The 20,849-nt window shown below is 35.6% G+C and overlaps 1 protein-coding gene across 2 annotated transcripts; it reads right to left on the bottom strand.

Moving 5' to 3' along the window:
* Positions 1–5,841: 5,841 nt before the first annotated feature.
* Positions 5,842–18,412, bottom strand: LOC107764818 (putative pectinesterase 53). Of its 2 annotated transcripts, XM_075220055.1 has the most exons (6): positions 17,906–18,412; positions 16,443–16,632; positions 15,260–15,466; positions 8,190–8,425; positions 8,042–8,094; positions 5,842–6,183 (listed from the first exon to the last, which is right to left on the bottom strand). In XM_075220055.1, the coding sequence occupies exons 1-6, from the start codon at positions 18,265–18,267 to the stop codon at positions 6,104–6,106; spliced, it is 1,128 nt and encodes a 375-aa protein (XP_075076156.1). In that variant the 5' UTR covers positions 18,268–18,412; the 3' UTR covers positions 5,842–6,103. The 2 variants fall into 2 exon arrangements, with proteins under 2 accessions (XP_075076156.1, XP_075076155.1); XM_075220054.1 differs by lacking the exon at positions 8,042–8,094 and having other exon boundaries at positions 17,906–18,408.
* Positions 18,413–20,849: the final 2,437 nt, after the last annotated feature.

The following is a 20,849-nucleotide window of genomic DNA, read 5'->3' as shown; positions in this document are numbered from 1 at the left end:
GTTATACATTTTTTGTGTTTTTGGGTATGAGTTTTGTTGCATCTGCTATCTCATTGTTTCTTCTTTGCAAATTAAAGGTTAATCTCAAGTTGATTGTGATAAGTTAAACATGTAGGCTATTGAAAAAATGGGTGTTTAAGGGATGATGATTGGTATCTATAGTTTGTGAAATTCGGTTCAGTGGTGTTTTACTTGGTCATTTCATGTGTTTAGTGTTTGTTCGTAATGTCAAGGCTCGACAGGGTCATCTTTGGGACTATGGCTTTATAATGGCCAGTTAATCCCAAGTGCTTTTTGCTCGAACTGTTTGAACTAGCCCTAGGGGGTTATTCGGCAAGTTGGGGAAATGAGTTTGCCTTTTTGAAAGATAAAACAGTAAAGTGCATATTTATTTAGTGCTTCAACAGTCATGATCCATATTTTTGTCCATTTGTTTGATGATTGGGAATGTGAAATGCTAAAGGTTAATCTCCTGTTTAGTCTATGGATTCGAACTTGCGTCTCATTTCTTGTTGATGCTACCATGTTTCAATTTGGGCCCTATTAAGCGTGAACGCAAAGGAGCTGGCCTGGAATGGGAATAAGGCGTTAAATCTTGATCCTGAATCTCCATTTCTCCGCCCCATGTGTACAAACTGGGCCTGTTATCGAGTTTGGCCCAAATTATTTCAATTCGTGAGTTTCTGTAATTGCAGTATGTCATAGGGTTTAGACTCAAAGGGAAACGGACCATTGTTTATTTATTTCGTTTTAGGCTTCAGTTTTAACATACCTTTTTTTGAGTTCTTTTGGGCTTCTTCTTTATTTAAGTTAGATCATTTCAAATGATTAGGAGGTGAGCCATAATTAGATAACTTATAATGAATGGCCCTCACAAATTATTTTAGAAACCTTTAAGTTAAAATAAATTAGGGCGCGACAAGCCAAACAAATTTCAAATGCACGGCCCTCACTCAATTAATTTTGTTTATCCTTAGAAATCGAGGCGTGCCATTTAGCGAAATTCCATGGCCCTCGCAAAGTGCAAAAGCATAGTTGCTTTAAGCGCGTGTTTTAATAATCTACTTTCCTAAACTCGGGTGCACATTTATGTGACCCAAATCCAAATCTCAACGATGTTCAAATATGTCAAAAACCACGGGTGCATTTATGTGACGTGGTTCGAGACGTGTTTTAATAACATTGCAATTTTCTTTAAAAAATGAATAAAAGCAGTTATAAAGTTAAAATTACACATAGGTTCGAAATGTTTTAAAATCAGAGAGTTAAGCCGAATATAATAGTTGAGCGACCGTACTAGAACCACGAAACTCGGGAATGCCTAATACCTTCTCGGTTAACAGAATTCCTTACCCGAATTTCTGTGTTCGCAGACTATAATACAGAGTCAATATTTTCCTCGATTTGGGATTCGAACCGGTGACTTGGGACACCATAAAATATCCCAAGTGGCGACTCTGATTTTTTAAAATAAATAATCCCGTTTCGATCGTCACTTAAATTGAAAAATAATTCCCCTATACCCCTTACGGGGGTGTGGTAAAAAGGAGACGTGACACTCGTCGATGAATGAAATGGTCCCCTCTGGGAAATAATCTCGGATTCGGTTTCCCTCGTGATAGACACATGGTGAGCTTTAGCATTGGTCCCTAGAGACGCTGACTCCACCAATAATCATGTTGATGACGTGCTGAGGTTCCTCATGTTCGGTCTGTTTGTTGGAGTCCCTATTCCTGAAGTGATTTTTGAATCGATCACTCATAAATTCTCGGAGATGCCCGTTATTGAACAACCGGGCCACTTCTTCTCTCAATTGCCGACAATCCTCGATTCTATGGCCGTGAGTGCCATGGTACTTACACATCAAGTTAGGGTCTCTCTAGGTAGGGCCGAACTGCAATGGTCGAGGGCATTTGGTATCTTTGATGCGCCCGATGGAAGATGCGATGCTAGCAGCATCGACACTGAAGTTGTATTCCGATAACCTCTGTGCCTCCCTGGACCCGAGTGGCCTATCGAAACTGTTTTGCTCATGAGTCCCTGACTTTTGTGGCTTCGATCATTCCTTTTTTCGTTTCTCACAGGGTTACGCCTAGATCCGTTACCCTTTGGTCCCCATTATACGGTTTATATCGGTCTCTGTTCGGTCTCGGTTCATGATCGACGATTCTCTTAGACTTATCGTTAGTTCTAATGGGATAGACGGACCCAAAGGGAGGCCAAGATGATCGTGCCCCTCATACTCTTCTTTCCATTTTTGGGTCGCTCTTCTTATCTGTCGTATCCCCAGATCATACCTTTGCCAAGATAACCTTTGAGGTACCTCAAGATCCTGTATACTACATGTAGCTCGACTCTGATTTTTGATTGGTACCTGTTATAGACATCAACCCAAGTTACCGCCGGGTATTCTATCAAAATTTGTTTCAACTGTTGTGAAGCCAAAAAGTTTTGGGGGTTGAGCCCTTGGATGAACGCCTGAACGACCCAATCATCCGCGACCGGAGGCAGATCTATTCGTTCCATTTGAAACCTCGACACGAATTCCCTGAGATTTTGTTATGTTTTTGTTTTACTTTGAAAAGGTCTGATTTCCTGGTCTCGACCTTGATGGTCCTGGCATGCGCTTTTACAAAGGCATCTACAAGCATAGTAAACGAATCAATAGAATTAGGAGATAAGTTGTGATACCATATCGTTGCTCTTTTTGACAAGGTTTCCGAACTTTTTCAGCAAAACCAACTCGATTTCGTCATCTTCTAAGTTGTTTTCCTTGATGGCACATGTGTAGGATCAACTCTGGAGCTATTGATTCTCTTTTCCCCCGATTCCAGACGCTTCGTCAGTTCCTCAAAAATCTTAATGGTTTAAGGGTTGGTCCCGGGCTCAGCTTCACTCGGCCTCTCCATGACTTGCTCAGTCCTTTAGGTGTTTTTCTAGGATTGTTCGGGTTGAACCCTGCTGGGGGCGCGACTTTGGTTCTGCAGCTGCGTTATCACCTCCTGTTGAGCTTGTAACATTTTGAAGATCACCCGCAGATTAATCTCGTCGCCTTCACCTTCGGGCGTAGCTCGAGTCGTTGGTCGGGCTCCCCCGCGAACATTGTTCTCAGGGTCGGTCGGTAGGTTGGCGTCGATGGCCACATGCGAGTTGCATCGATTGGGTCTGTGACCGGGGCTCTGTTGGGATCAGCAGGAGGCACCTCGTTGCTAGGTGCTATATTGTTGTCTTCGCCATGATGGCCAAACTCAATATCAACGTTGAAGTGAGCAGATTGAGAGTTCGGCACCCTTAGGTAGATCTGAAATTAAAATCTTAAGGAACAAGCATAAATTATAGTGTGTTATGGAAATTTGTATCAAACTACCACTATTATCCTTAGCGCCACGTACGGTGTTTTGTTTGAGCTTTAATACGGGCGGATCCCGGCTTCGATCTCGACTACACGCAATTATGTCCTCTCTTCGTTCGCCCCACCGGCAAATCAGGCTGCTCGTTACCTCCGATTTTACCATATACATGCTCAAATCTAAAACTTTTAATTAAGGGTGGAAGGATTTTATCCATTCCACCACAATTCTTGGCCATAACTTTAACGTACTTTTTCGCGTACATTCACGGCCATAAAATAACACATAACTCCCAATGCCACACTGTCATCGTGTCGAAGGTTAAATTAGGTCTACTGGTGTTTGAATGTCTTACTTGTTACGACTTACGCGGAATTATAATGCATGAATCGTTTACATGGTATCTAATAATGAAATAATTATTGTTATACAAGAATTACTTACTGTAAAGTCATTTATCGTCTTTAAATAGTCTTATAATCCCCGTAATGTTAATATACGTATTCTTATTCCATATTTATCTATTATAAAGTAATACATAAAGTGAATAAGAGTATCATTTGATACCGCTAACCGAACGCTTGATTAATAATGGGACAGTTATTTTTTCTTCTGTGACCAAACAATTGTTATATTATTTTATACATGAATTTAAATTGGGGTTAGTTATACCACCATACAATTATGAATCAAACGACTCCTACATAACAATTGCTTTCGACTCGAACACAATGTATTGTTTCTGCACCTACAGCGCCTTAAAGTTCTAACTCTATCCAATTGATTGATTTTAAAAGATTTGCTTATTTTACACACTATTGCTATATAGGAATATTAAATGATATTAAGAAATATGCAAAGTTTGTGCATTATTGATTTAGAGTAGTGAGTTTACTGATACTCTGCGCCTTATTGCCTTAACCATAATCGGCCTAAGCTGTAAATTCTATGAATCAATTATTTCCGGATGAATAATGTGTATATTATGTAACTTTATTCTGCTATAGTCTGCATATTGAAAGCTACAAATAGCAAATAGATTGTGACAAAAAGATGTAGCAGTAATAAAGCCCAAAGACTTTGAGTGCAAAGACGTAAATGGAAGATTTTTTATTTTTTTTTACTTTTAGCCCGCATCATAAACTATTTACATTTTGTAGCTGAAAAAATATACATAAAATTTGTATAATTTTTATATATAACATAAATAATATATATATATATATATATATATATATATATATATATATATATATATATATATATATATATATATTATCGAAACAGCTATACAATGTCATTCTCCTTAAAAGGAAATTGAAGGACTACGCATATTTCGTAAAAATAGCACGGTATAGCCAGTTTTCGGACTGGTCATTCAAAAATAGCCAGCGTTTACGAAGTCAATGAAAAATAGCCACTATTTTGCTGCAACGAGACCGGTCCAACATAATATACTGGAGTTCGGTGCACCTGTGTATGAACTCCAACATATTATGCTGGACCAGTATACTTTGTTGTTTCCAGTATAATATACTGAAGACTGGAGCACCGGTGCTCCAAACTCCAGTATATTATATTGGACAATTATACTTGCTGGAACTCCAGTATATTATGCTGGAGTTTTAGTGTACTTATCCTGAACTCCAGTATAATATACTGGCGTATTTTCCGGGTTTTGAACAGTATTTTCGCTCAGATTTATCTTTACATGAAAAGTGACTAAATTTCGATTACTTTTGAAATTGGGCTATTTTTGAACGACCAGTTATAAATCTGGCTATTTTTGAATTTCTCCCCTATATTTCCTAGTTCTGCAAGTGGTGGACCATGAGATGGACTAAAGGCCTTCAGTAAGTACTGAGCCCATTTCTGGAATGGCCTAATCTGCCTTCAGCAAGGGTGATTTGCAAAAATAGAATTTTTTGATGCCAGCATTTAAATTTGACATCATTAAGAAATATTTTGAAAAAATAACCTCTACACTAGCCTTAACGACACATTATGATGATCGTTCGAATTTCTGGTCAAATCCTGGTGATCGCCATAACTTATTGCGTAGAAGTTCACCAACACAACATATTTTAAAGTGTACATCTTAAGAAAGTTATTCAGTTTTATGTATGAATTAGTCAAAATTTTCTTAGAAGATTTGGTTTAATACAAGCATTTGAATAAGATCTTTAATGAGAAGTACTACCCACGGTTGCTTGCTGAATTACAATTTTATCCTTTTTGTGTATGATATGGTAAGAATTGGTGCGAAATGACTAATATACCCTGGAGCTTTTTTAAAATGACATGAAACAGACATGTCGAAACTCTTTCTCTTCTATATAATAGAAAGAAAGAACCACTAAAATATATAATCCAATCACCCTTTATATATAGCCCGATTAATTTAAATTTAACGTTGAATATAATAATCCATTAAATAGGAAAGCTTCGTACCAGGGGTTTCTCCATTTATAGGTCTTGAATTTGATGAATATATAGAGGCTGAAAAATTCTTTTCTTTTTCTTTTCCAACACTCGTGTTATATATAGTCTTTGAATTTTCATTATTCTCACAACTTCTCTACTCTATGCCTCTCTGAACAACTACAAGATACATGGATTTTACAAAGTAAGCCAAAATAAACAAATAAGAAAGAGAAAAATTTGTAGTGCAGATAATTTATTTCTTTAAAAATTAATCCATTCAGAGCCATCAATAAAGCTAAGTGAAATAAAAGGCTTAGCTTCTTGATCAGTTAGTTCTCTGCACCACGAAACTCTTCCTGCAAAACTTGCCCCTGGTCCACTACATTTGTATTGCCCAAAAAATACAGTCCTGTCCAGAAAAGTAACATTAATTATCAATAATAAAAAGACAAATGGAATTAAATAAAAAATAATATTATCTGTATGAAGATCTGAATTAGTCAACGATTACTACTTAAGCATAACCAATTAGTTGTATGTATATGATACATTATCTGCATGCAAAAGGTCATTAATTTCTCCCAATTAAGCTAAACATATCCTAAAAGAACAACTTTATTTTTTTTTGGTATATAGTGGCTTTTTAGCATACCCCTTTACATGTTGTGCGCTACATGTGGATTACAGTTGATAATTTACAATAGACTTGCATTTAGTAGCGGAGCCACGTGTATTCAACACTTGTCGGAAATTATATTGTATAGTTTTTTTTTATTTTATATATGTATATATACTATATATTAATACCCTTTGGCTTCTTCTTGGGTCTACTTTAAATTTTGACCTCCTTTTCGTTAAAATCCTGGCTCCGCCACTGCACATGATCATATATGCAACTCTCAACCATGGATGTGAGCATTCTCACGGCTTTCTGCTCGAACTATATGTTAGGCAATATTTTAAAATGTATACTGACTGCAAATTTTAGATCTGCATCTGTATTTTCATGTTTAATTTTTCTTCAAAATATGTCACAAATTATTACCTAATCATTTGATATTCGAAATTTACTTGTCGAATTAATCCGAAGTTGCATTATCAATAACTTTTCTTTATCCAGTTCGAACTGATGGCCCCACTAAAAAATGATGATTGATGACAATGTGTATATTATTAAAGGATGATGAACAAATTTGTATGGAGATAGTGGAATAGTGAAGCTAGTGCTACTCTGGAAAAGGTTAATATGACAAATTTCCAATACCATTTGTGTAGATAGGTAACAGAAAGAACAGATAAAAGGGACAGTCACCGTCCCACGCCAACTAGTATATATTATAGCAAAAAGGTAATTCTATAATTAATTTTGCGCTTTATAAGCTTAGCCACACATTAGCATGTAGATATGTTAAATTTGGTTTTTTTTTTTTTTGGCAAGAAAAAAAAAACTTATCTAGAGTCTAGACTCTATTATTTAATGAAAAAGTGTAAGGCCGTCCACATTTTAGATCAAAAGGTTAAATATATATTTTTTTAAAATAAGGTAGGACTTGCACCATCTATTGAGTGGTATTAAAAGGGCAATTTTTTGAAGAAAAAAAAAAGTTTAGATCAATGAATATGTCATGAGTCAACCTGTTTAAAGTTTATTTGGATTAGCAAATTGAGGAATAAGTTAAAACGCTTTTTCCTGTTTAGTATATCCAAAAATTGATATATTTCTACATTTTAGTACTCTTTAGTCAATAGCGGAAGCATAATTTTCATCAAGAGAATTTAAAAAGTAAAATAGTAAAAAATACAAAGATACCAAGCGGATTCAATATCTAATATACACACATAAAAAAAATTAACCTTAATGTAATTTTCTGGCGGAAAATGGTTCATGCGACGAAGGGGGTTCGGACGAACCCTCTTCTGCCCACTAACTGTAGCCCGGTCTTTATAGCTTTAAAACTTGCATTTTAACCTAAATGACATATTGATATAGCCATAGAAATGTCATCTAGGACCAGAGGCAAAGTCATGATTTGAAAGTGGCAGGAAAACCGCTTTCGAATAAGTATTTGAGGAAATGCTGGAGTCGGAATCGAACTTAGGTAGCATATACTAAAAGTTAAGTTGTGCCCCTCTCCCTAAATCGACTAATATAGCTGACTAAGATTTGAATCTTAGGATACCAATCAAAATATATACATGTTATTTAAGATATATACACATATGTACATATATTTTTTCTGAAATTACCAGGGTCCATGACCCCTTACCTAAAGGGCAGGTCCGTCTCTGTCTAGGACTACAAGTTTTAAGTGTGCTAGCTCTTGATATGCATCAAAAAAAGAATTTGTACGCAGTTAAACACCGACATATAAAATGAAACAGAGGACGAAATAGCTAATAGTAGAAGGAACTTACATTTCACGAAGGGGGTCACCCCAATTATGCCAACCTTTAGGGATGATAATATTGTCCATATAAGTGTAAGCAAAGACAACCCTAGAGAAGGGACCCCAAGCTCTTCCAAGGTACAAAGCACCAGAACCCGTGACTTTACAGTTGACAAAGCTAAAGCCAGTGTCCTCCAACATACTGCTTCTTCCTTGTGCTGTTACTGCCCCTGTCACTGGTGCTATTGCGTGCAAATGACATCCCTGAATGATTTAACAACACACACCATCAAATCGGTACTGGCAGACTCAGGATCTTTAAGTCATGGACAGAGACAAGACGGATCCAGGATTTGTAGGTTTCGGGTACTGTTTTGAAAGTACAAGTGTTGCTATTTACACTATTCAAATAGACTTACATCTAATCGATTTGATCAACTTTGGCTTCGGTTCGAGTTATTCTTTTCAAATTAAATGCACAAATAATATTCCAATTATTATATAAAAAAAATTCGTTCATAGATCAGTGCATCAACTGATCAAGCTTATATGCAAAGTTTCAACTCAGCCAAGGCGGCCGGTTGGTGTGGCACCCAAGGGTGGAGCTAGCCCATCGAGTACGGGTTTGATCGAACCCAATCATTTTGGTCCAATCCATATATTTATCTTACCAAATTCATTCAATATGTACAAATTATTAATTTAGAACTCATTAACTTAAAAGGATTAGAACCCCGAACCCATAAACTTCAAATATTGGCTCCGCCTTTGCTGACAACAGTACCCTCAGGGGCGGAGCTAAAGTATCGGGAGTGGGTTTCGGTCGATACTAATAGCTTTAGTTCGAACCATATATTCGTCTTAAAAAATTCATTGAATATATATAAATTATCAATTTAGAATTCAGTAACTTAAAATGATTAGAATCCTGAACTCATAAACTTAAAACTCTAGCCTCGCCTCTATCTAGCTTTGTATATAGATTCCCCCTGGTCGTGGGGGTTCAACTGTCTTTAACTGGACTTTCTATTCTGAGATTGGATGCCCAGTCGATATCTTTGTGTATTATTTCTAGCTTCAAACATAAAAATATAATGTTTTGAGTAAAATATAATGGGTGCTCAAGCACCCATTAAGTTCAATGTAGGTCCTCTGTCGGACAACATTGAGTTTAGGTGTAAATTATTTTTTATATTAGTAATGCAATTTAATTGATTATTATTACTCTATTTTTTTTGCAAGTTATCCTATATTAGACTTTAGTTGTCTATTATTCCTAAGTTTTTCATGGTTCTATTTACAGAAAAAATCACCATAGAGGAGACAACTGATTCCCTAGATATACAGATAAGAGTATAGATGTGAACATATAAAGAAATTGATTCTGAAACTATTTCTCTTATGAGGAATCTGACATTATTATGTCTACAATTATTTCAGCTTCTATTTTTTTTTCTTTGTACCGTAATATTTTTCGTATAGTCTATGAATATCTAAAGGTTAACTCCAACATCAAAATTAATTTAGTCCAATATAACTTCAAATCAAATGCTCTTGATAAACAAACAATGCCAAACAAATTGAAATGGAGGGAGCATATACTGATACATAGAGCCTATAGAATATTCCATAACACATAGGTGGATTCTTTTTTTTTTTTCTTTTCCCAATTTAAAAATGTAGATGAAAAATGCCTTCAGATAATTGCTATACATCCCAAAAAAGAAGAGAGACCATATAGAGCAAGTATCTCATTCAATAGAAAGATAGTAGCAATAAGGGAAAGCTTTATCAAAACTCTCAATTCTCAAGTTGTTGGTGGAAATGTTAATCAGCAATCCTCCACTTCCATTTCCATGTTTTATATAAAGTCAATCACACCTTTTATCACTAAAGGGCAAGCCGGTGCACTAAACTTGTTGAATTATGTCAAATTTCCATCCCACATCGGTGGGTTAAGGAGTTGGTGGGAAACTTTTCCTCTATAAAAGAAGGCTTAATGTTTAGGATTTAAACACACCTCTCATTTGCCTTCTCATCTGTTTAAGGCATTTGTATCTTCTCTCTTTAGTATTATTTCACTTGTATTTTTGGAGTGGAATAAAATATTGGTTGTGTCCGAGGAGTAGGCAAAATTAGCCGAGCCTCGTAAATTCTGGTGTTTCCTTTATTGTTGTTTTATTGTCTTATTTATTATTTGGTGGCTGTCATAATTTTTGGTATAGTAGTTGTGACTTATTCACACTATATACATTTGGCTTCCGCAACAATTGGTATCAGAACCAAGGTACTGTCTAAGTATGCTCTGTGGTTGCAGCATAGTCTGATCTTCCACATCAGAAAAGATTTATCTTGGTAACTGAGTCAAGGTTCTGTCTGAGTATGCTCTGTAGTTGCAGCTTAGTCTGATCTTCTACATCAGAAAGGAAATAATCTTGATTTGTGTCGTCAGCTATTAAATAATATTTGTGTCAAATATGGGAGACAATAAACAAGAAGAATCTACATCAAGTGTCAACAATACGTCATCATTGGCATCTTCGCTTATGACAAGAATTGTGTCAAATGCGAAATTTGCGGAAGAAATTTTTGACGGGTCCGGACATTTTGGGATGTGGCAAGGCGAGGTTCTAGATGTCCTTTTTCAACAAGGGCTAGATCTGGCCATTGAAGAAAAGAAACCAGATGTTATTGGAGAAGAAGATTGGAGAATTATCAACCGTGTTGCTAGCGGTACCATTCGATCCTACCTTGCTAGAGAGCAGAAATATCCATACACAAAGGAAACTTCTGCAAGTAAATTATGGAAAGCACTGGAGGATAAATTTTTGAAGAAAAAATAGTCAAAATAAATTGTACATGAAGAAGAGACTGTTTCACTTCACCTATGTTCCTGGTACCACGATAAATGAACATATCACCAGTTTCAATAAGTTGGTCACAGATTTGCAAAATATGGATACAACTTATGATGATGGTGACTTGGCCTTGATGTTGTTGGCGTCACTTCATGATGAGTACGAGCACCTTGAAACTACTCTACTCCATGGAAATGACGAAGTTTCTCTTAGAGAAGTTTGTTCGGCTTTGTACAGCTATGAACAAAGAAAGCGAGAAAAACAGAAGGGCGGAGAAGGAGAAGCACTATTTGTGAGGGGTCGTCCTCAAAGTCAAACGAGGACAAAGAAGGGAAGATCCAAGTCAAGATCTAGACCCAGCAAAGATGAATGTGCCTTTTGTCGAGAAAAGGGCACTGGAAGAAAGACTGTCCGAAGTTGAAGAATACGGCCAAACATAACAATGGAAAGGCCATTATGGATTCAAATGTAGCTGATTGTGATGATTCAGATTTCTCATTAGTTACAACAGAGTCATCAATATCATCAGACATATGGTTGATGGACTCGGCTTGTAGCTATCATATGTGTCCCAACAGGGACTGGTTCGTGGAATTTCAAGAAGGAGAATATGGAGTCGTCCACACAGCGGATAACAGCCCTCTTACCTCATATGGAATTGGTTCAATACGATTAAGGAACCATGATGGAATGATCAGAACATTAACAGATGTTCGATATGTACCGGATTTGAAGAAGAATCTCATCTCTGTGGGAGCCCTGGAATCAAAAGGGTTTAAAATCATTGCAGAAAATGGAGTGATGAGAGTATGTTCCGGTGCACTAGTGGTAATGAAGGCTAATCGGAAGAATAATAATATGTACCGCTATTGTGGCAGTACAGTTATTGGGACAGCGACAGTAACATCCAGTGACGACAAAGAGGCAGAAGCAACCAAGCTATGGCACATGCGCTTGGGACATGCTGGAGGAAAATCCTTGAAAACTCTATCAGATCAAGGATTGTTAAAAGGAGTCAAGGCTTGCAACTTGGAGTTTTGTGAGCATTGTGTTAAAGGGAAACAGACAAGGGTTAAATTTGGTACAGCGATCCATAATACTAAAGGCATTTTGGATTATGTACACTCTGATGTTTGGGGTCCTTCCAAAACACATTCATTGGGTGGGAAGCACTATTTTGTAACCTTTGTTGATGATTTTTCCCGAAGAGTATGGGTGTATACAATGAAGAGCAAAGATGAAGTGTTGGGAATTTTTCTCAAATGGAAGACGATGGTGGAGAATCAGACAGGCAGGAGAATCAAGTGTATTCGCACAGACAATGGAGGTGAATACAAAAATGATCATTTCAATAAGGTCTGTGAAAATGATGGCATCGTCCGACACTCTGTTAGACATACACCACAACAGAATGGAGTGGCAGAACGTATGAACCGAACCTTGCTGGAGAAGGTACGATGTATGTTGTCCAATGCTGGCTTGGGCAAAGAATTTTGGGCTGAGGCAATTACATATGCATGCCACCTCATTAATCATCTACCATCTGTTGCTATTGATGGCAAGATACCATTTGAAAAATGGTACGGAAAACCTGCTGTAGATTATAACTCTTTGCACGTGTTTGGCTCAACTGCATATTATCATGTGACGGAGTCAAAATTGGATCCAAGGGCAAAGAAGACTATTTTTATGGGAATTACTTCTGGAGTCAAAGGATATCGCTTATGGTGTCCTATGACAAAGAAAGTAATATTCAGCAGAGATGTTACCTTTGATGAATCTGCTATGGTAAATAAGGTAACAGAAGACACCAAACAAAATAAAGGTGCTTCTAAGCAGGCGGAGTTTAAGGGAAAATTTATTTTTCCTACACAAGAAGCAGATGAGGAAACAAATGAAGATTACCCTCTGGAAGGAGAGCCAGTAGAGGAGATTCCAACTCAGGAACCTCAACAACAACTTGAATCAATAGCAACCAGCAGGCCAAAAAGAACAATAACGAAACCTGTTCGTCTCATAGAGACGGTTGCTTGTGCAACCTCAATTGTAGCTGATGATGTTCCTACTACTTATAAAGACGCTGTCCAAATTTCAGAAGAAGATAAGTGGAGGATTGCCATGAATGATGAAATACAGTCCCTTCATCAGAATCATACATGGAGATTGGCCAATCTTCCGAAGGGAAAGAAAGCAATTGGGTGCAAATGAGTATTTGCAAAGAAGGAAGGATTTCCTAACCAAGTAGATGTTCGCTACAAAGCAAGATTGGTGGCCAAAGGATATGCTCAAAAGGAGGGAATTGATTACAATGAAGTGTTTTCTCCAGTTGTAAAACATTCCTCCATTAGAATTATGTTGGCTTTGGTAGCACAATTGGATTTGGAACTAGTTCAGATGGATGTAAAAACTGCGTTTTTACATGGAAACTTGGAGGAGGAAATCTACATGACTCAGCCAGAAGGATTCAAAGTTGCTGGAAAAGAAAATATGGTGTGCAAACTTGAAAAATTGTTGTACGGATTGAAACAATCTTCTAGACAATGGTACAAGCGATATGACGAGTTTATGTTGCGGCAAGGGTACAAGAGAAGCAAATACGATCATTGTGTGTATTTGCACAAGCTTAAAGATGGTTCCTTTGTATATCTTCTCCTATATGTTGATGATATGTTGATAGCTTCCAAGAATTTGGAAGAAATTGATAAGTTGAAGATTCAACTGAAGAAGGAGTTCGAGATGAAGGATTTGGGTGAGGCAAAGAAAATTCTTGGCATGGAGATAATTAGAGATAGACGTTCAAAGAAACTCTGTTTATCTCAAAAGGAATATTTGAAGAGAGTACTTCAACGTTTTGGCATAGATGACAAGACTAAGCCAGTTAGTACTCCACTTGCTTCCCATTTTAAGCTAAGTACTACTATGTCGCCAATGGATGAAGTTGAACGAAAGTATATGTCAAAGGTACCATACGCAAATGTTGTTGGTAGCTTGATGTATGCAATGGTTTGCACAAGGCCTGACATTTCACAAGCTGTTGGAGTTATTAGCAGATATATGCACAATCTAGGGAAGGAGCATTGGCAAGCTGTGAAGTGGATTCTACGGTATATTCATAATACTGTAGATGTCGGGTTAGTTTTTGAGCAGGAAGACAATCAGTCTGTAGTTGGATATTGTGACTCAGATTTTGCGGGTGATCTGGACAAACGAAGATCAACTACTGGTTATGTGTTTACTTTTGCAAAGGCACCAGTTAGTTGGAAGTCTACTTTGTAGTCAACAGTTGCTTTGTCTACAACAGAGGCAGAGTACATGGCTATTACAGAGGCTGTGAAGGAGGCAATTTGGCTTCAAGGATTGCTAAAGGAGCTTGGTGTTGAACAAAAAGGTATCACAATTTTTTGTGATAGTCAAAGTGCTATTCAATTAGCGAAGAACCAAGTTTATCATGCAAGGACGAAGCACATTGATGTTCGGTATCATTTTGTACGAGAAATCATAGAAGAAGGTGGAGTCACGGTGAAGAAAATTCATACTACGGAGAATCCTGCTGATATGCTGACAAAGGTGGTGACTGCGGTCAAGTTTCAACATTGTTTGGATTTGATCAACATTGTTGAACACTGAAGATTGAAGATGAAGACACAACCAAAATTTGTTACCGAGAGAAAATTGAAGATGTGGAATTTTGCCAAGGTGGAGATTTGTTGAATTATGTCAAATTTCCATCCCACATCGGTGGGTTAAGGAGTTGGTGGGAAACTTTTCCCCTATAAAATAAGGCTTAATGTTTAGGATTTAAACACACCTCTCATTTGCCTTCTCATCTGTTTAAGGCATTTGTATCTTCTCTCTTTAGTATTATTTCACTTGTATTTTTGGAGTGGAATAAAATATTGGTTGTGTTCGAGGAGTAGGCAAAATTAGCCGAACCTCGTAAATTCTGGTGTTTCCTTTATTGTTATTTTATTGTCTTATTTATTATTTGGTGGCTGTCATAATTTTTGGTATAGTAGTTGTGACTTATTCACACTATATACATTTGGCTTCCGCAACAATTGGTATCAGAGCCAAGGTACTGTCTAAGTATGCTCTGTGGTTGCAGCTTAGTCTGATCTTCTACATCAGAAAGGTTTATAACTTAAATCCTTTCAAGCATTAAGCGATTAAGATTTTAGATGATCAAAACAACGTAGAATTAAAACGAACATCAACGTTTTAATATAAAGTAAGTGATTACCTCAAAGAAAGAGAGGCCATTGCCAAAGATGAAGTCCACAGAACCTTCAATGTAGCAATCTTTGTAATAATGTCTACCCAAATGATCATAGAGTGTATCTTGAGCTCCCAAAAATTTACACCCTACAAAAGCTGCTGTATCTGCTGATATTCTAAATGCTACTGCTTGTTTTCCTATTGCTCCTGCTGCTGGCACTGGTGTTGTATTCTGCATTTTAATTATTATCATAATTCTTTTTAGCTTTCACAAATTAGAGTGAAACCCAAGAATTTCCAATATACACAACATTGGATAAAAAGAAAAGGTAATAATATAGTCTTGCAGATTTTAAATACTACCTCTGTCCGGTTTATGCAACACACTTTTCTTTTTATTCTGTTCTACAAAGGATCAATATATATATTGCTTCATGTTAAGAAATAATTTAACTTTAAACTTAAATTTTACCTTTATTGACATGACTTTATTGCTATTGAAATGTCATGACATGTTTAGGAGTACATTTTTAAATTAGGTCGTTAACCCATTCTAACATGGTATCCAAGCAGAGGCCGCCACCAAAATAATAAACGAGTTTAAGTTCTATGTACTAAATGCATATATTAGTTACACAATCAGGTTATTTGTAAGGTCAGTTCATGTAAATTTTGAGTCGAGGGTTTATTGGAAACAACCTCTCTATCCTCACAAGGTAGGGATAAGGTCAGTGTACGCACTACCTTCCCCAGACCCCACGCTGTGGGATAATATTGGGTATGTTATTGTTGTTGTAGTTCATGTAAATTTTTAAGATAATCTTTGATTGGTAACTTGATAAAATAGTAACTAGCCTACTACCACATATTAAAATTCACTGATTCAACAAAAGGAATTAGACTCATACATATTGATACTTTTTTCTAAGCATGAAATAAATAAGGGATTTTTACAAAAATAGCCGATCATATTTACTGTTTATTTTTTCGAGTCATATATATTGATTATACACAATTATACATATATAATACATAAATTATGTATATATTATACGTTTAGTGGCTTTAGAGTAAGTGGTCGGCTATTTGGATGTTAGAGTGCACATGAGAAAGAGACAATGTTTAATTTGTTGGATTCCAACTTTTTCTTTTTCAAAAAAAAAAAAAAAGGCCAAGCAAGTGAAAAGGCAAAAAAAGAATGTTTGTACCTTGAAAGTAATATTCTTGGCCTGGAAATAAGGGGAATTCACAGCAAAAGTTGCAGAACCAAAGGTGCCAAGAGGTTTTCCATTTGGTCCAGGAGTTTGTGCTGTATCTCCCCACTGAATTATTGTTTTATCTGCTCCTGCTCCTTCTATTGTTACAAATGATTTAAATGGTGGTATATTTACTTTCTCCCTACAAAATAATTCATAATTTCAGTTAAAAATTGAGATAAAATTTTAGAGTTGAAGACATAATCTTGAACAAATATAAATAAATGGCAACTCAGTGCACTAAGTTCCCATTATGCACAAGGTCTAAAGAAGGTTCGAATTAGATTGGGTCATATGTATACAGTCTAATCTTGCATTTCTGCAAAAGGCTATTTTTTGCAATTTGAACCCGTCACCTTTCTGATTATATGGTGTCCCTTTATGCGCAGGTCTAGAGAAGGATCGAATCACATTGGCTCATATGTATGCAGCCTAATCTTGCATTTCTGCAAATAGCTATTTTTGCAATTTGAATCTGTAACCATTCTGATTATACGGCAGCAACTTTTAAAATTACACTGAGAATCCCTTCAATCTTGAACAACTATATGGAACAAAATAAAAGATAATGTATGAACCACTTGACAATTTCATAGTCCTAATTGAAAAGAACATAACTCTTAACTACTCATATGTTTTTAACATTTTCTATCTGATCACAAGACTGTAAACGACAAAAGCAAAGGACAGAAAACAAAAAGGAAATTCTTTTCATCACAATTCCAAGAATTGACAATTGACTACAACTGCAAAACATTACAGCATGTGAAGGCTAAGAAAAGACAGATGAATGAACAAAAGAAAAGGAGAGTTACACACACATGATACTACACCAAGACAAACACTTTTTAAGGAGAAAAACTTAAATTCAATAAATTTATGAAATGGATGGTTAGTACACATGTCTTCATCAAATGATCAACTCAAAAAGCAAAATTTCAATAAAAATCACAAAATGTAGAATGTAGATGTTCAATGACGGAAGGGGAAATATTCAATTTTATAAATTAAAAAAACAGTAGTGTCAGCTTTCGTGTATCTCGATTCTCGACTACAACTATCCAGTAGAGTAGTTGAAGTACATGTAAACCGATCTTGAAAAAGTTCAATGACAATCACTCATCCAAAGAAAAGGGAAATATTCAATTTTATAAATTGAAAAAACAGGAGTGTCAGCTTTCCCGCATCTCGACTATAACTATTCACTAGAGCACTTGAAATATGCGTAAACTGACTTGAACACAGTTAAATGACAATCACTCATCCAAAGAAAGGGGTAATATTCAATTTTATAAATTGAAAAAAAGGAGTCAGTTTTCGTGCATCTCAACTACGAGTCCCTGTAGAATAAATGAGGTACGCGCAAACTGGCTGGAACACCATTATGATCGATAAAAATTAATGAGACTACTTACGTGTAAACTCCTGCATGGATCTTGATAACAACTCTGATAAGATTAACAAAAGGGAGAGAATCAATGGCATCTTGAATTGAAGTAAAATCTCCATGAGAAGGATTTTTATCAACAGTAAGAGTAAAAGAAGGGAAGATTTTATTTTTGGCTGTTTTGAAAAGGGAATGTTTTAGGCTTCCAACAAATTGAACCCATTTCATAAATTGTTGTTCTGATTGTTGAACTTGTGTCATATTCACTGTTAGTTGTTTTCCTTTGGCAATTCTCTTTGGTCTAAGCCCTTTGGTGTGGCAAAGAATTAGGCCAGAATTGATGAGAAGAATGAGAATAGTAAAGTGAAGAAATGGTCTAAAATTTGGCATTCTTATTTGAGTAGTAGTAATAGTACTATCAAATGAGAATAAAAAGGAGAAAAAACAAAAAGTGTCAAGAACTTATAAAGAGAGATGTTGAAATGCATTGCAAAGTTGGCTATATATACATAATTACATGTATGTCTCTGTGGTTTTGGGGTTGGGTTGGAAAGTTCAAGCGATATTAAGTAATGAGTCATCTCCTTCCTCTTCTTTGTTTTTTTAACGGTAGCGTTCGACTCAGCTTTCATGCATCTTGATTATCTTTTCAGATGTCGGTCATATTTTATTAATATAGCTATTGAGTAATTATGTCCACCAAAACTTAAATATATAAAAAAAGTTAATACAATATTTAACTAACTCGTCTCTTTCTCTCTTTTTTCCTTCTTTATCATACTAGTGTTAAGTTTAGCTTGCGTGCGTCGCGATTGATCTTTCACATATATGTTATTTTTACTAGTGTAGATATGGATTACTTTGTCCATAAAAATTTAGACAGTTGAAAAAAAATCATCTAAATTTTGTATCTCTACAAACCATGATTATCGAGTTACTTTATCCACTAGAATTTAAACAGATAAAAAAAATCACCAAATATTTGTTTATAATAGTGGTGTCCAGACCAGTTTATGCGCACCTCGACTAATTCTACAAAATACTTGCTATCTCCTACCAACATATGTACCGAATAACTCATCCACCACCATATTCTTGTTTCCGCTAGAAAAATCACCTAATATTTTCTGTTTCTACTAAAATTAGAACCGCAATTTTTTTTTTATTGACTATTAGGCCACACTCTAGTGTGCATTGTGCACGGAATAATGAGTCATCTTTTAGGTAGAAAGTGGTACAAATTGGAGAATCATGACATAGGATTGAGAGGTCACGGGTGCTTCCACTGAAATGAATGCAAGAAAAGTTGGCATTTGGGGGTGGGGGTAGGGGTGGGGAGTGGGGGTGTGGAGGGGGGGGGGTAGGAGTGTTCACAGGAAAGAATTTAGGCCACAAAGACAGCTTCATAGGAATGCACTTTTTAGGTTATTTAATTTTTTTTGTTTTCCTAAAAGTATTTGCTTTTGCACTTTGTTGAGGTTGTCTTTTTGTTGTTTGTTAGCTCCCGTGAATGTTCTTTCTGTTGCTGTATGAAAGTGAATATATTCGAATTAGAAAAATAATTCAGTAACTAACATTAGTTAGGTTTTATGTACTTTATTTAGTATTTACTATTTAGCAAATAGTGATTATCTTTCATAATTAAAAGCCACTATGCACTAAAATACCAGATTTAAGGACTGATGTATAGTCAGTCCAAACAGTATAAACCTTTTACATTTATTGCTCTTAGGTCCGGGGCTAAGCTAGAGGGAGGGGGGGGGGGTTAGATGAACCTTTTGTGGAAAAGTATATTGTATATAAAGTCAATTTTTAATGACTGATGTATATATAGTGGGTGTTTGGACATAAGAATTGTGAAATTCCTGGGAAAAATTTAAGTGAAAATGGTATTTGAAAATTAGAGTTGCGTTTGGATAGGAATACAATTTGGAGCTGTTTTTTAATTTTTGTGAGTGAGTTGAAGTGAAAAATTTTGAAAAACAGTTTTTTGGAGTTCTTCAAATTTTCGAAAATTTACGAAATTCAACTTCAAGTTAAATTTGAAATTTTCATGGCCAAATACTGATTCTGAAAAAATTCAAAAAAGTAAAAAATAATTCAAAAAAAGTAAAAAATTTCTTGCAGCCAAACGAGCCCAATTCCTGCTTCCACCACTGATTAGGCCTGCAAGTTAAAGGCAGATATTAAGGTTTTGAACTTTGGAGAAGATGATTATTATGGAGTTAACTTATATACATTTGATAGTGTAACGGAATTTTTACCATATCAGTGTAATTTAACTTGTTACAGATTACTTTTTAGTTTGCTCTTTTAGGTTACTATTTTCCTAATTACTTTTATGACCTAACAGTGTAAAATTTTATTACACGATTTAAGGTGTATAAAAATTAAATACATTATTCATATATGTCAGACTCATTTTCTGGTAGTAATCCAAACTTTGGCTTCATTTTGAGCTTCAGCACTAACCAATTTAGCCATCTAATGTTTGGTACCTTTTGTCCATTTTTTTCCTTTTCAAAAGACAATGTCTGAATTTAAAAGGTTAGATCCCTCAGTATGATGCACAAAAGGAGAAATGTAAATGCTAATTGATGATCAGAAAAGAACAAAAAAAAAAAAATTGGAAAATTGGAGGTAGGATAATAAAATGATTTAAAGAGGTGGTAAAGGATGAAGTTCCCAGTTTTAATGTTGGTATTAGATTAGAAAAATAAAATTCTTAGCGAAAGAGGTATAATCTTTTATAGATGATTTTTTGTTTTAGCATTATTATACTTCAAATAGCAAAAATTAGTTGATAAATTATTGGTATTAATTACATGAAAGACCATTAATGAACAAAATCTTAGAGAATTTCATTTTAGAAATATTAAACTTGTACCAATGGCTAAGAGCCGGAGTCACGTGAACATAAAGGTGGTCAATTGAACACTCTTTGTCAAATAATTATACCATATGATAAAAAA

Source organism: Nicotiana tabacum, chromosome 8 (genome assembly GCF_000715075.1).
Source record: "Nicotiana tabacum cultivar K326 chromosome 8, ASM71507v2, whole genome shotgun sequence".
NCBI classification, from domain to species: Eukaryota; Viridiplantae; Streptophyta; class Magnoliopsida; order Solanales; family Solanaceae; genus Nicotiana; species Nicotiana tabacum.
This window is presented reverse-complemented; position numbering and strand designations above follow the sequence as displayed.

Bases quoted from the DNA above. Each gene is read 5' to 3' on its own strand.
- LOC107764818 (XM_075220054.1), bottom strand. From the start codon at position 18,267: ATGCCAAATTTTAGACCATTTCTTCACTTTACTATTCTCATTCTTCTC. The intron at 15,467-16,442 runs GTACAAACATTC...ATTAAAATGCAG, and splicing joins CCAAGAATATTACTTTCAAG to AATACAACACCAGTGCCAGC. The intron at 8,426-15,259 runs GTAATCACTTAC...TAAATCATTCAG, and splicing joins ATGGCCTCTCTTTCTTTGAG to GGATGTCATTTGCACGCAAT.